A 12,468-nucleotide genomic window follows, 5' to 3' on the forward strand; every position below is an offset into this window, starting at 1 on the left:
GAGGATGGGATCTGGTGGATGGCTTCGTAGAACCATCGAGGGGGAATCGAGGGGTTTGGGTCAGGAGGATAGTTCTTAAAAGCCGAGGAAAGTTGAGGGGGCGGGGTCAGGTGGTCAACTCTAGAACTGGAACTCTAGAACATTTTACAAACTGCTGCTAGAAATTTTCAAACGTCTATAATAAACTTGATACAAATGAGAAATTTATGACTACGACCATGGATTTACAATGTATGATTACTTTTAGCAGAAAATTCTTCTCAAAAAATATATATATATATATGTTCCTTATATTGCCTTCTGAGTGGAACACTTATTTCTGAAAGCTATATATAAGTACGCAATTTGGCGTCATAATCATAGAACTGATGATCGGAACAAGCCGTACGTGTGGATATCCTGTAGGAGACGACGCGAGTCATTTCCGTCATGCAGAGTGCTGGACCCCAGACACACCGTCTTTATTGTTCTCACACACACACACACACGATTCTCGTCGGTACACTCTCTCTTCCGTGGTGCGAACCTTTTTCCTAACGGCAGCTGTAGTCGTCAGTTAGCAGCTAATCTCTTGTGGCTTTATCGTGGGACTGGTCGGTGGTTTTAAAGTGACGTGGCCAATCGGAGCGCTCGATACTTCAGCAGGTGTGCAGACACATCTCAAAAATGTTGTGCTAGACATTTAAAATGTATGTAACGTATCGTTCGAGAGATTTTCACGTGGGTTTTTAAAAGTTGTATTTCTACATGACTTTGTGACGACGACGTCCGATAAGAGTTCAGCTGTCTCGCTTCAGTAAGATTATTAGGAGTTTATAATTTTATGATACTGTTTCTACTATTAAAGCTTTATTTGGAGTGTCCTGTAGTTTTTATCGTGGGAGATTCGTATGTAGCCATCAGTGTACAACCGAGAGAAAATAAAGACTGAAGTGAAAAGCTTCGTGTGCTATTTATTTATTTATTTATTTATTTATTTTACTTGAACAGTAGTGCAAAATCGAGCAACACGGAGCTCGCAGTTTTTCAAAAAAAAGTGCAGATCTGGGCTGAGACACGTCATCAGAACGCACGTTCAGCCAAAGCCGTCTTCGATTCACGTGCGTCGAACATGAGTACGGCTGAAATTTAGTGCGATTGCACTTTTGCCACTTTGAGTAGCTTTCCACACAAAAAAAAAAAAACAAGTTGCGTCGCAAGCGTTTTCGAATAAACCCACGGCGAAATCGAGCGTCTTTGGCCGCGACAATCACAATTTCCTGTTCTTCTGTGAACACGTACAGGTACAGTGTAACAGTGCAGATCGTCAGCCAATGAAAAACAAGTTTGTCGTAGCTTTAACGTAACCGATCATCAGCACACGCGTATGCTGAATTCGACTTGCCTCAGAAGTGGAAAGTCGGCGCTCAGAATGATGTCATTTTCGACCGACAAAGTGAGGAAAAACAAAAAACATGGACACCTCCATGTTCGTCTTTCCTTAGCAACGAGCTAGCCAGCTAACTGTAACGTCCTCAAATCAGCAAACTGTAGGTATAGTTAAAGATTTAACAAACCAAGATGCCTGTATGTTGATTGATCTAAACCTAACACTTAGTATATACGACATTAGAGCTGCAACAACTAATCGATAAAATGTATAATAATGGATTATGAAAATCGTTGTTAATGAATCTCATTATCGATTAGTCGGTCTGCGCGGCACGGGGGAGATTTACTCGTTACGTTACTTCGGTTCCGAAAACACGCTTCGGAGAGTAAATACTGAAGCTGTGACCCAAATGACGTACTGTACACTTACACTATGCACTGTGTACCGTCAAGTGTGTGGATTTTAGAAAGGTAATATCTCAAATATAACACTAGAGGGGTTTTTTTTTTTTTTATACTAACCGGAAGTATAAGCCGCTTCTAGGCGACGGCGCATGACGTCATACGCGCGCTAGCATTAGTAGACACCAGAGTCACCGACAGTGACTTTCTTCAGTTTACTTTCTGTCAGCGTTACCTTTCATTCCCAACATGTCCTCATCAGACGGAGGAGAAATCGTCACGTGACTCAGGAAGAACGTGTTTAATCTCCAAGTCCTCTAAGGCAGGGGGGGCATTTTAAACACCGTGGAAATCAAACTGATGCACGAGGACAAACTTATGTTTATATCCAAAATACTCCACTGTGTGTAAGGGGCGGGGAAACTGGTGCAAGCTGCTTAAAAGGTTTAGTTTAATTTAAATTTATTGTCACTATATGCTGCATCTGCGCGCTTGCAGTGTAACTTCTGTCGTTTGTTATGACGGAAGTGACGCGTTAGTAACGAGGACGCGCTGTGTGGACGCGAGAGTAAGATCTGTAATGTCTCATTAAAACATCATGAACAAGTAAAATAATATTCCTAAAGGCAGCGAGTAACAGAAACCACACGGTGCAGTGAAAGAGCTTTTATTATTAATTTAGGACTGTAGTTTAATTCGGTGCTTTTGGTGCATCCATAAAAATAATAATAATAAATTACAGTCCTACATTAATAATATATATTCTGGTGTGTGTGTGTGTGTGTATTGGGTTCTTTTCTATTTTGAACAAACAGTCGTGTAAAGTTTTAGTCTGAAGTTTAGATTTGTAACACTCAGTTTGTGGATTTTTTTTTTTTTTTTTTTTAAATAAACAACAACAACAAAAAATGGTACTGAAAGCTTGCCCCGCCCCCTCCCATTAATCTATCAAAAAATAATCGGCCAACTAATCGATGATGAAAATAATCGTTGGAGGCAACCCTACACTACAGACAGTATGACTCATTTAAAAGTGAAGCAGCGCTACCGTGTGTACCGTCGATGCTGTGGGCAGCCGTGTCGCTCCGACGTCACTTGCTGAACTCCGAGGAACTCGGACTTGAGGAGACGAGATCATCTCGGGATCCCGAGTAGAGCTGAAGAGGGCGTTTTCTTGGGGTGTTTCCTGGTCAGAGTTTGGGAGTTACGAGTTACGACCTCTAGTCCATCGCAGCGTTCGTTTTTCCAACTACAACTGATCACAGAGAACTTTTAAAACCTTTTGAATTACAGGTTTTTATTTTTAAAAAAATGAATCAAGTAAAGACAATATCAAGTACTGTTCATATTCTGTAGAGATGCATCATGACAACTGGAAATAAAAACAAATATTTTAAAAAAACAAACAGAAAGAACCCAACACAGATCGATGTAATGTTATCTGCTGCCTTTTTGCATGTTTTGAATGAGCAAAAGTTGCGATATTTCCTCGAAGAGATGCTGTATGACGCGCAGGTCCACGACGCAGCACCTACACGAGTTCACGGACGAGAAAGTTCCCGGAAAACGCCGCTCACGCTCGACCCTGAAACCGGAATGTTTACAGGTATGCGTACGGTTCTTACGAGACAGATCAAATCGGAAGATGTTCGGAATAGTGGTCCTTGGTTATTTTTTAAAGCGTGTGTTAGTGTTTTATCTACTTTTGATCGTCTGAGGGATCGATGAATAACGAGAAAAGGTGCAGATCTGGAACGGATGGAGTCTTCGCGGCTGGACGCAGCGCAAACCAACAAAGCCGGGGACTTAGCCACGTTGTTTAACAGCAGAACTGCTGGTCTAGACTAGACGACAAATTGTGTTCATAGATAAATAACAAATGCAGAGAAGACCCCTGTGCGTGTGTGAGAGAGAGAGAGAGAGAGAGAGATGGGGAAAACAACTTTACAAAAGTTAGAAGTGTGTCTGACTAAAGCTTTGTGATTGGTTAAGCTCGAATCGTGTAAACCTGAGATTTGGCCGACGAGCCGCTAAAATCAGTCACCGGTCACTTGCGGATAATCTGACCAAAACCCAAAGACACCGATCCGGGTTAAAGCACCATGTTGGGAACATCAAGTGTGTTAGATCTGTACAGGAAGAGGAAAATAAAAACCCCGAAACACCTCGTGGCAGAGGATTCGGGAAAGAAACTTCTCCCTGATCGATACTGACGGCGGGTAAAGGCGGTTAAATTTGTTGAACCGTGCACACGAACAGATCGATCACATACACAACAACGATAACAACAACAACAACAACAAAATGTATAAAAGACGGCGAGTTAGAGACGCTTTGTTCGTTCCAGCGGAGAGTCTGAAAGATCTTAGTGCAGCAGCAACGCGTTTGGCTCACTGGACACACAGTCGAGGCTTTCGCTCCACATCTTTTTAAATACGAAGTGTGGACAGAGATAAAACCGCTATGCCGATGTGTGTGCGCGAGCTATGGTGTCTTCATTGCAGGACGATCCACGTGGCTCTGTCGCTGTCAGCGAGTACTTGAAGAGAGGTACCTATAAACCGACAAACACGACCAGTCTTAATTCTATTTTTTTCGTAATTTTCTGTCTGAAGTGAGTGAGAGAGAGAGAGAGAGAAAGTGAGAGAGAGACAGAGACACACCTTTGTGCAGGGCTTCATTGGTCATGCGGTTGATGTAGCGTGAGCTGCTCTCAGGGACGAGCCACCTCATGACCGTGTTTACACACGACTTCCTGTAAGAACTCCACACACTCCCACTGAATGAATCAAAAAAATATAGAGAGAGAGAGAAAAAAAATAATCAGTATGCACTTACACAGGGAACCTAAACACGTGACCGCTTTCTAACAAAGCCATCGTTAGTCTGAACAATTGAAACAGTCCCAAAGTGGGCGGGGCTAATCTTGGGTAAAACTTCACTCCCGCTAATCGCTAGAGATCGACCGATAATCAGTTTGACTGATATTTTCCCTGATATTTAAGCGTTTTTCCAAAATCGGAAATCGGTCTTGTAATATCGGAGCCACCGATAAACGGCGCCGTCTTGTGGGCGTTTCGAGAATTGCGCACAGGACCGCCATTTCTGATTACTAATCAGAATGCTTTATTACTCGAAATGTTGTGTTTCCGCTCAAACGGTGTTGTAGCGGTAGAGTCTCAGAGAGACGGCACGCTCAATCGAATATTAAGCCACGCCCACACAGATTTTTAAACAAACATCTTATATGCTGCTTAACACGAAGTTTCATCACAACTGCTTACCTGGTTTGACCTTTGACCTCGGTGAGGTCACCGACACCAACGGTGCAGCAGGCGCCCGTGTTCAGATCCCAGCTGACCTGCAGACTGGAATGATACGACTTAGGCCTGCCAACACACACACACACGCACGCACAGATATCAGTTCATATCCAATCTGTAAGCATGTTGATCAGCGCTCGTGTGTGTGTGTGTGTGTGTGTGTGTACCTGCTGTGCTCCTCCTCGCAGTTGGAGAAGGCCAGCAGCAGAAGCCCGATGTTTATCACTACTATATTTGTCTCCGGGCAAACCTGTCGCCATGGAAACAGACCTCAACAACACACGGTGGCAACTGTTGTCATGGCAATAACATGAACGAACTTGAAAATACTGAAATTAACGTGGGGAGCGATTACGGTCAGGCAGCGCAGGCAAATACGTTTGTGCCCCACCGTGCCCCCCCCCCCCACCCCCCACACACACACCTCAAGGATTACGACGTCATAGTCGCTGAAGGAACAGAACTGCGAGGCCCACTCTGCATCATTTCTGATCACCTCGTTAATCAGATACTCAAAATCCAGGGTCAGCTGCTCCACACACACACACTGAGGGAGAACGGGACAAACACAGGTTACTGTACAAACACCATGTTGTTCACTTACAATCTGAACCTTCTCGACTATAAAATATACTGGAGAGGTGGGGAGAACATTTTATATCACAACGTCATGATATTTTCAATTAATTAAATACGACACACACACACACACGTCAACACTTTTCGTCCACGCTCCCTCCAAGTTTACGTTCAGCATTCTGGCACAAATCTCATGTGTGGGCGGGGCTTAACAGCGATTCACTATCATTGACCAGTGAGATTTGAACGGACAGCTCCTCGACCAGGAAGTAGAGACGTCAACGGTGCGAATTTTGAAGAGCGTGGGCGGGGCTTAAGAGCGATTTACTCTCATTGGCTACTGAGATTGAGGATGACGTTGACGATGAAGCTCCATGCTGCTCCCGAGAGCTCCTCTAGAAATAATAGTCATTTTGCAAACCTCAAATGTTATTTATGATCTAATACACCGACTAAGTCATCAATTTCCACTAGAACGTACAAACACTATAACTTTACAGAGAGCCGCATCCAGAACACTCCAAAATTCATACCACTGAGAAGTCTTTACTTCCAGGTCAGGGAGCTGCCCGTCCAAATCTAACAAGCCAATCAGAGTAAATCGCTCGTATGCTCCGCCCACACGTGAGGTTTGTGCCAGAATGCTTAACGTAAACCTGCGGAAGAGTAAACAAAAAGTTTGAAAGTGTAACTTAAAACTCTGGCAGCACATTTATAAACCATGATCAGCGAACACGAAGCTCAGAAAACCGTTAATAAAGAACGCTGTTTGTTTGTTTATTTATTTATTTATTTGAAGACCGTGTAACATTTTTGCCACCGAGTTCACCGTTCTCAGTTTCAGAGTGCTTTTCTTCTCTCTCGCCGTATATATATTTCTGTTCGTTTCTATGGAAATTTACGTTCAATACTTAGATCTGTAAGATCTGTAAGATACACAAATGTAATTCCATACGTAACTAATACACATACACATAGTAAACATGGAAATCCACACGGCTCATGCCTATTTGTCAGGCCACACACACATACACACCGGTCCCGTGTACTGTCCCGTCACCAGCTGCAGGTTTCGTCCCTTCAGGTCCGAGACGGTGAACGGCAGCTGGACTTTATCCTCCTCTTCTCCTGAAATACAGTTTTTTGGGGTTTTTTAGTCGTTACAGTATAAAAGATCTGCTTATTGTTTAGAAATGTAAACTTTTAATTTGCAAAACTGCTTTAATCTTATTTTTTGTATCGATCAATAATCCTGATTGATGATGATGAAGTAACTGAAATGAAGTACGTGCGTGTGTGTGTGTGTTTTATACCGCTGTCCTGCTCAGTCGTCCCGGGCTGCTGCAGCCTGTATCTGAGTCGTGCGTAGTTCACGTATCCGGGCTCTGACGTGGACGATGATGACGGCGGCGAAGGCGAGCACAAAGAGGACACGGACGCTGGGGACATGACCGTGTTACCGGAGACGCCGTCGTCCGGCTCGGCGGACGACGTGGTGTTTCCTTTCCCGTGTGACGTGGACGGCCCGTCCGCGTCCTCTACTCTCCTTCGTTCCAAGTCTGCGGCGGACGTGCGTGAGATTTTTGACTCTCTGGCCTCGCCGTCCTTCCTTCTCCGCTCGCCGTCTCGGTCTCCGTCGGTCCCTGCCTGCGCACGCCGGAAAATATCAGCGGCGAACTCGCGCGCTCGCACGGCGGCCTGGGATCGGCTAGGAGAGAGCGGCGTGGCGTGGGGATTGGACGGTCTGCGGTCAGGTGACCCGTGAGAAGAGGACGAAGAGGTAGAGGAGGTGGACGGGCTGGGAGGATGATGACAGGAGGAAGCAGGAATCTCTCTTTTTCGGTACAGGATTTGATTATTCTGTCCGTCCACCTGCTGCTGCTCTCCGCCTGAAAGAGGTTTTTGTTCATTATTGCACAATAATATAAATCAACGGAAAATATTAAACACGCGTTAAAGTCGATCTCAGACGGTTCGAAATGTTTCCGCCGTTTAAAAGAAAATTATGTCATACATTGTGACAATTTCTACTACAGAGACACACACACACACACACACCGGAGCAGAGTGAGATGGCGCAGGCCACCAGTGAGTAGCTGGTGTTGAGGAGGATGACCTGATCCTTCTTCAGCTGCAGAGCTGGCTGGAAGGTGGGGAACGGATAAACCACCTGATAACGAGCGTTCAGGACGTAGCCGTGCTCCAGACACTCCCCTCCTACACACACACACACACACACACAGGTGTTATACTAGCAAATATGCAGTCAAGCACATTACAGTAGGCATGAATCAGAATGAAATCGTGGAAGTATCGGGTGTGTATACCTGTGTGTGTGTGTGTGTGTGTGTGTACATGTATGTGTACCTGTCCGTATCGTTGATGTAGTGGGCAGAGGGCAGCATTGTTGGCACCGTTGTGCAGGAGGCATGGAGGCGATAGTGATGTAAATGTCTCTGTTATTCTCGTCACTCATCATCATGTTCATCAGAGCCGTGCTGCTGCGAGTACTGACACACACACACACACACACACACAATGAAAATGTGTTTACAGAATGTACACAGATGGCCGAACAAAGACATTATAAAAACACATAAAACATGTGTATGATTTTCACAACAGATCTGCAAATACCGTGGCCCCCGCGTGTGTCAGTCACAGGGAAGGAGGCGTGGCCTCCGCGTGTGTCAGTCACAGGGAAGGAGGCGCGGCCTCCGCGTGTGTCAGTCACAGGGAAGGAGGCGCGGCCTCCGCGTGTGTCAGTCACAGGGAAGGAGGCGCGGCCTCCGCGTGTGTCAGTCACAGGGAAGGAGGCGCGGCCTCCGCGTGTGTCAGTCACAGGGAAGGAGGCGCGGCCTCCGCGAGTGTCAGTCACAGGGAAGGAGGCGTGGCCTCCGCGAGTGTCAGTCACAGGGAAGGAGGCGTGGCCTCCGCGAGTGTCATTCACAGGGAAGGAGGCGTGGCCTCCGCATGTGACATTCACAGGGAAGGAGGCGTGGCCTCCGCGAGTGTCAGTCACAGGGAAGGAGGCGTGGCCTCCGCGAGTGTCAGTTACAGGGAAGGAGGCGTGGCCTCCTCGAGTGTCAGTCACAGGGAAGGAGGCGTGGCCTCTGCGTGTGTCATTCACAGGGAAGGAGGCGTGGCCTCCGCGTGTGTCATTCACAGGGAAGGAGGCGTGGCCTCCGCGTGTGTCATTCACAGGGAAGGAGGCGTGGCCTCCGGGAGTGTCAGTCACAGGGAAGGAGGCGTGGCCTCCGCGAGTGTCAGTCACAGGGAAGGAGGCGTGGCCTCCGCGAGTGTCAGTCACAGGGAAGGAGGCGTGGCTTCTGCGTGTGTGTCACAGGGAAGGAGGCGTGGCCTCCACGTGTGTCACGGGGAAGGAGGCGTGGCCTCCGGAGTGTCAGTCACAGGGAAGGAGGCGTGGCCTCCGGGTGTGTCAGTCACAGGGAAGGAGGCGTGGCCTCCACGAGTGTCAGTCACAGGGAAGGAGGCGTGGTCTCCGGAGTGTCAGTCACATGGAAGGAGGCGTGGCCTCCGCGTGTGTCAGTCACAGGGAAGGAGGCGTGGCCTCGGCATCTGTCAGTCACAGGGAAGGAGGCGTGGCCTCCGCGTGTGTCAGTTGCAGGGAAAGAGGCATGGCCTCTGCGTCTGTCAGTCACAGGGAAAAGAGGCGTGGCCTCTGCGTGTGTCAGTCTCAGGGAAGGAGGCGTGGCCTCTGCATGTGTCAGTCTCAGGGAAGGAGGTGTGGCCTCTGCATGTGTCAGTCTCATTGAAGGAGGCATGGCCTCTGCATGTGTCACTCTCAGGGAAGGAGGCGTGGCCTCTGCATGTGTCAGTCTCAGGGAAGGAGGCGTGGCCTCTGCGTGTTTTGGTCCCAATGACCAAGAACAGGGATCTAGTGCATGTCCCTGAGAGAAATGTGAACTTCTCACTTGAAGCCGAAAATGACGATCTTTGAGTGATCATTGTGCCACTCGCAGACGGTCAGGTACAGCTCACTGTAGATGTCTTCACCCGCAAACAAACGCACATGGTGCACCTGGGAACGAGACGCAGAAACAGTACAAATAATGACATGCAAACTCGGGAATCTGGTCTGGCAAAGGCTTCCGGTGGAAGAAACGGACAACACTCGACATTTAGCAATAAGTTCACTGGCTTCAGTTTCCACCCAGAACCACAAAGAGCTCCAGAGCTCCAAACCTCCACAAAACACAAAGCAGGGGTGACCCCGCTCTGCTCGTCTGAGTCAGTGAGTTACCTGTTTGAGGCGACTGTGCAGGTTGAACTCCCACCAGTACAGATGGTAGGTGTAGAAGGAGAAATCGTCGTCTTCGCCACAATCGCTCGTGTAGGACAAAACATAACGCCCGCACTTTGTAAAGCCCAGGAAGATGTGACTGAAACAAAGGAGATTGAGGAAGGGGATATCAGTGGCTGAGCCCAAATACCCTGTAATACAACAGCTTGCCATGTTCTCACAACCAAGGGTGCCAATACTTATAAAACATGGAGACTTTTAACAGCCTCCTCTATGTAGCTCATCAGCCTTGCGATGAACTGATATTTATTTTTGCCAGTCTCTGCACTTAACGGTTTGTCTATTTTGTAAGTATTGGCACCCTCAGAGTTGTTCTGCTTGCTCAGGTTGCTATTAAGACAGATGATATACTCCGTCTTGCATATTCCAACATAAAATAATCGTTTTGTGACAAAGGACATCTATTTGTGGATTGTGAATATTATCACCAGTCGCCACAAGCTTTTGAGAAACGTATCCTCAACCACAGTATTGAAAGTTATGGATTCGTACGAGTAACCATAACGTGGTCGGACAAAGCGTTAACTCATTAGCTAGCCCGTGTTCTGCGGTGCCAGGAAAACCTGAAAAGTGTTAGATAACGTTAACGTAATAACTCCTTTTGAGCTAGATAGCTAGCTAAAGCGCTAGCATTATTACAGCCTAAGGGAAACAAAAACGAGCTTACGATACTGTAAGACGTAGTGTTTGTACCAGCTACGTGACGTGCTGTTCTGTCGCCGGGCCGTACGTAAAACATATTATTCAAGTCAGGTTAAGATCTACCTGGTTAAGGTTAAGATCTGCTTACCAGGTCGAGCCTCTGAGGATGTGTGTAGTGCCGCTGCTATTTTACATTTACGGTATTTGGATACTTTTATATGGATACTTTTATCTTTACACAACCGAGCAGCTGAGGGTTAAGGGCCTTGCTCAAGGGCCCAGCAGTGGCAGCTTGGTAGCGCTGGGACTTGAACTCACGACCTTCCGATCAGTGCGACTGACTCATCCACCCCAGTAATAAAGTGTTAATATGAGGGTACAAGCTCGGGCACACGTCCAATACACACTTCCACACTCACCCTGCCCGGAGGAACTCCTCGCTCACTATAGTCTTTAAGGGGACACACACCCGGGGCGGCAGCTTGCGAAACAGTCTCTGAGACAGCTGGCCGGACAACTACAGAGACACACACAGATAAAGATGTCAGTTATCATTCTGTTTTGACAGTACGTCTAAAACAAGAGAAGGATTGTGTCAGGATGGTTCAATTAAAGCACCATAGTAATCATATCCAATAAATAAATAAATAAATAAATAAATAGACAGATAGATAGAGACAGACAGATAGATAGGAAGACAGACCACAATACATGAGTAAATTCATCATTTAGTTAGAAATGAGAAATAAACGAACAACTCAAAGCAGTTTCTAGCTTCATTTCTAATTGCTAACATTATTATCATAAGCAATAAGTGTACTAGAAACGAGATGTAAGCGCCTGGAAAGTTGTTGTTTTTTTTTAAGTCATTTTGTTAGTAGCTCATCTGTCTCTTGAGGAAATCTCTCTCTCTTTGTAAGCTCATATTGTTTCTCGAACTAGCATTGTAATGATTATTATTGCTACTAGCTTAGCTAGCTAATATAAAATGATACTTTATTCGAGTTTTCATAAAAGCGCCGTCCCGACTAAACAAATATAACGTTTTTTCAACTGTATACTTTTACAAATTATAGTGCTTACTAGCGACACCCAATAAATGCGTTTTAGCGAGCACTATTAGGCTACAATAGGGATGTATACCATATCGCTAAGTACGCCCTACGTTCGTGCACTATATAGGTGACGCGATAACGGCTCTCACCGCCTACGTAGTGTACTACACGTACGGAATGTACACCATTTGGAACCAAGCCGCTCGCTAAGGTTTAGCTTCCCATAATGTCCTTACAGCAAGTGCTACCCATCGATAGCATTTAATTCCACCGCTTTAAACCCTTCGGCATTAAACAACGACATTTTGACGCGCTGAGAAAAATGAATCACTTTAACACCTTTCCGCGAGTGAGGAGTTTAACAATGTGGTCTTTGTGTTTTCGCTGCTGTTTTTGTTTATTGCCGTTGTCTTCTTTTTCCGATTTCGAGCTGGGCGCCATTTTTTCCTTTTGCGAAAAAAAAACTACAGACGTGCCCACAGTCCAGCCCACCTCATCCAATGATTGGTTATTGGCTTAGCTCTTCTGCTCACTCATTGGTCTGTGTAAACGTCACTCACAGAGATACGCTCTTTTGGTTGGATGTTACGGAGCTCCTCATACAATCAGTTCATCCGTGTTTATATAAAACTTTAATTGGAATCAAGTGCATGAGAGTGTTAATACGACTTCAGGTTTAGTGCATATTTGACTAATATGGACTGTTTTTTTGTTGTTGAATGATTGAACATTTAAAAATCGGTAAATAGAAAGTAAGCACAAGAATGAATCA

The 12,468-nt window shown here is 46.0% G+C and overlaps 1 protein-coding gene across 1 annotated transcript; it reads right to left on the reverse strand.

Annotated features, from left to right (window-relative positions):
- Positions 1–3,053: 3,053 nt before the first annotated feature.
- dcaf15 (DDB1 and CUL4 associated factor 15) lies at positions 3,054–12,199 on the reverse strand. The gene is made up of 13 exons (XM_017458176.3): positions 12,036–12,199; positions 11,061–11,158; positions 9,940–10,078; positions 9,611–9,717; positions 8,043–8,185; positions 7,734–7,892; positions 6,989–7,564; positions 6,712–6,803; positions 5,521–5,643; positions 5,264–5,346; positions 5,058–5,162; positions 4,437–4,552; positions 3,054–4,327 (listed from the first exon to the last, which is right to left on the reverse strand). Exons 1-13 carry the CDS (start codon positions 12,135–12,137, stop codon positions 4,269–4,271), a joined length of 1,902 nt encoding a protein of 633 aa, XP_017313665.1. The 5' UTR covers positions 12,138–12,199; the 3' UTR covers positions 3,054–4,268.
- Between the last annotated feature and the right edge of the window lie 269 nt (positions 12,200–12,468).

Source organism: Ictalurus punctatus, chromosome 26 (genome assembly GCF_001660625.3).
Source record: "Ictalurus punctatus breed USDA103 chromosome 26, Coco_2.0, whole genome shotgun sequence".
NCBI classification, from domain to species: Eukaryota; Metazoa; Chordata; class Actinopteri; order Siluriformes; family Ictaluridae; genus Ictalurus; species Ictalurus punctatus.

What these genes read in the sequence shown, in the direction of transcription:
- dcaf15 (XM_017458176.3), bottom strand. Translation starts at nt 12,137, where the DNA reads ATGGCGCCCAGCTCGAAATCGGAAAAAGAAGACAACGGCAATAAACAA. An exon ending in ATCGTCATTTTCGGCTTCAA is followed by an intron (nt 8,186 to 9,610) that starts GTGAGAAGTTCA and finishes TGTGTGTGTCAG; the next exon opens with TACTCGCAGCAGCACGGCTC. An exon ending in ATGACGTCGTAATCCTTGAG is followed by an intron (nt 5,347 to 5,520) that starts GTGTGTGTGTGG and finishes CCATGGCGACAG; the next exon opens with GTTTGCCCGGAGACAAATAT.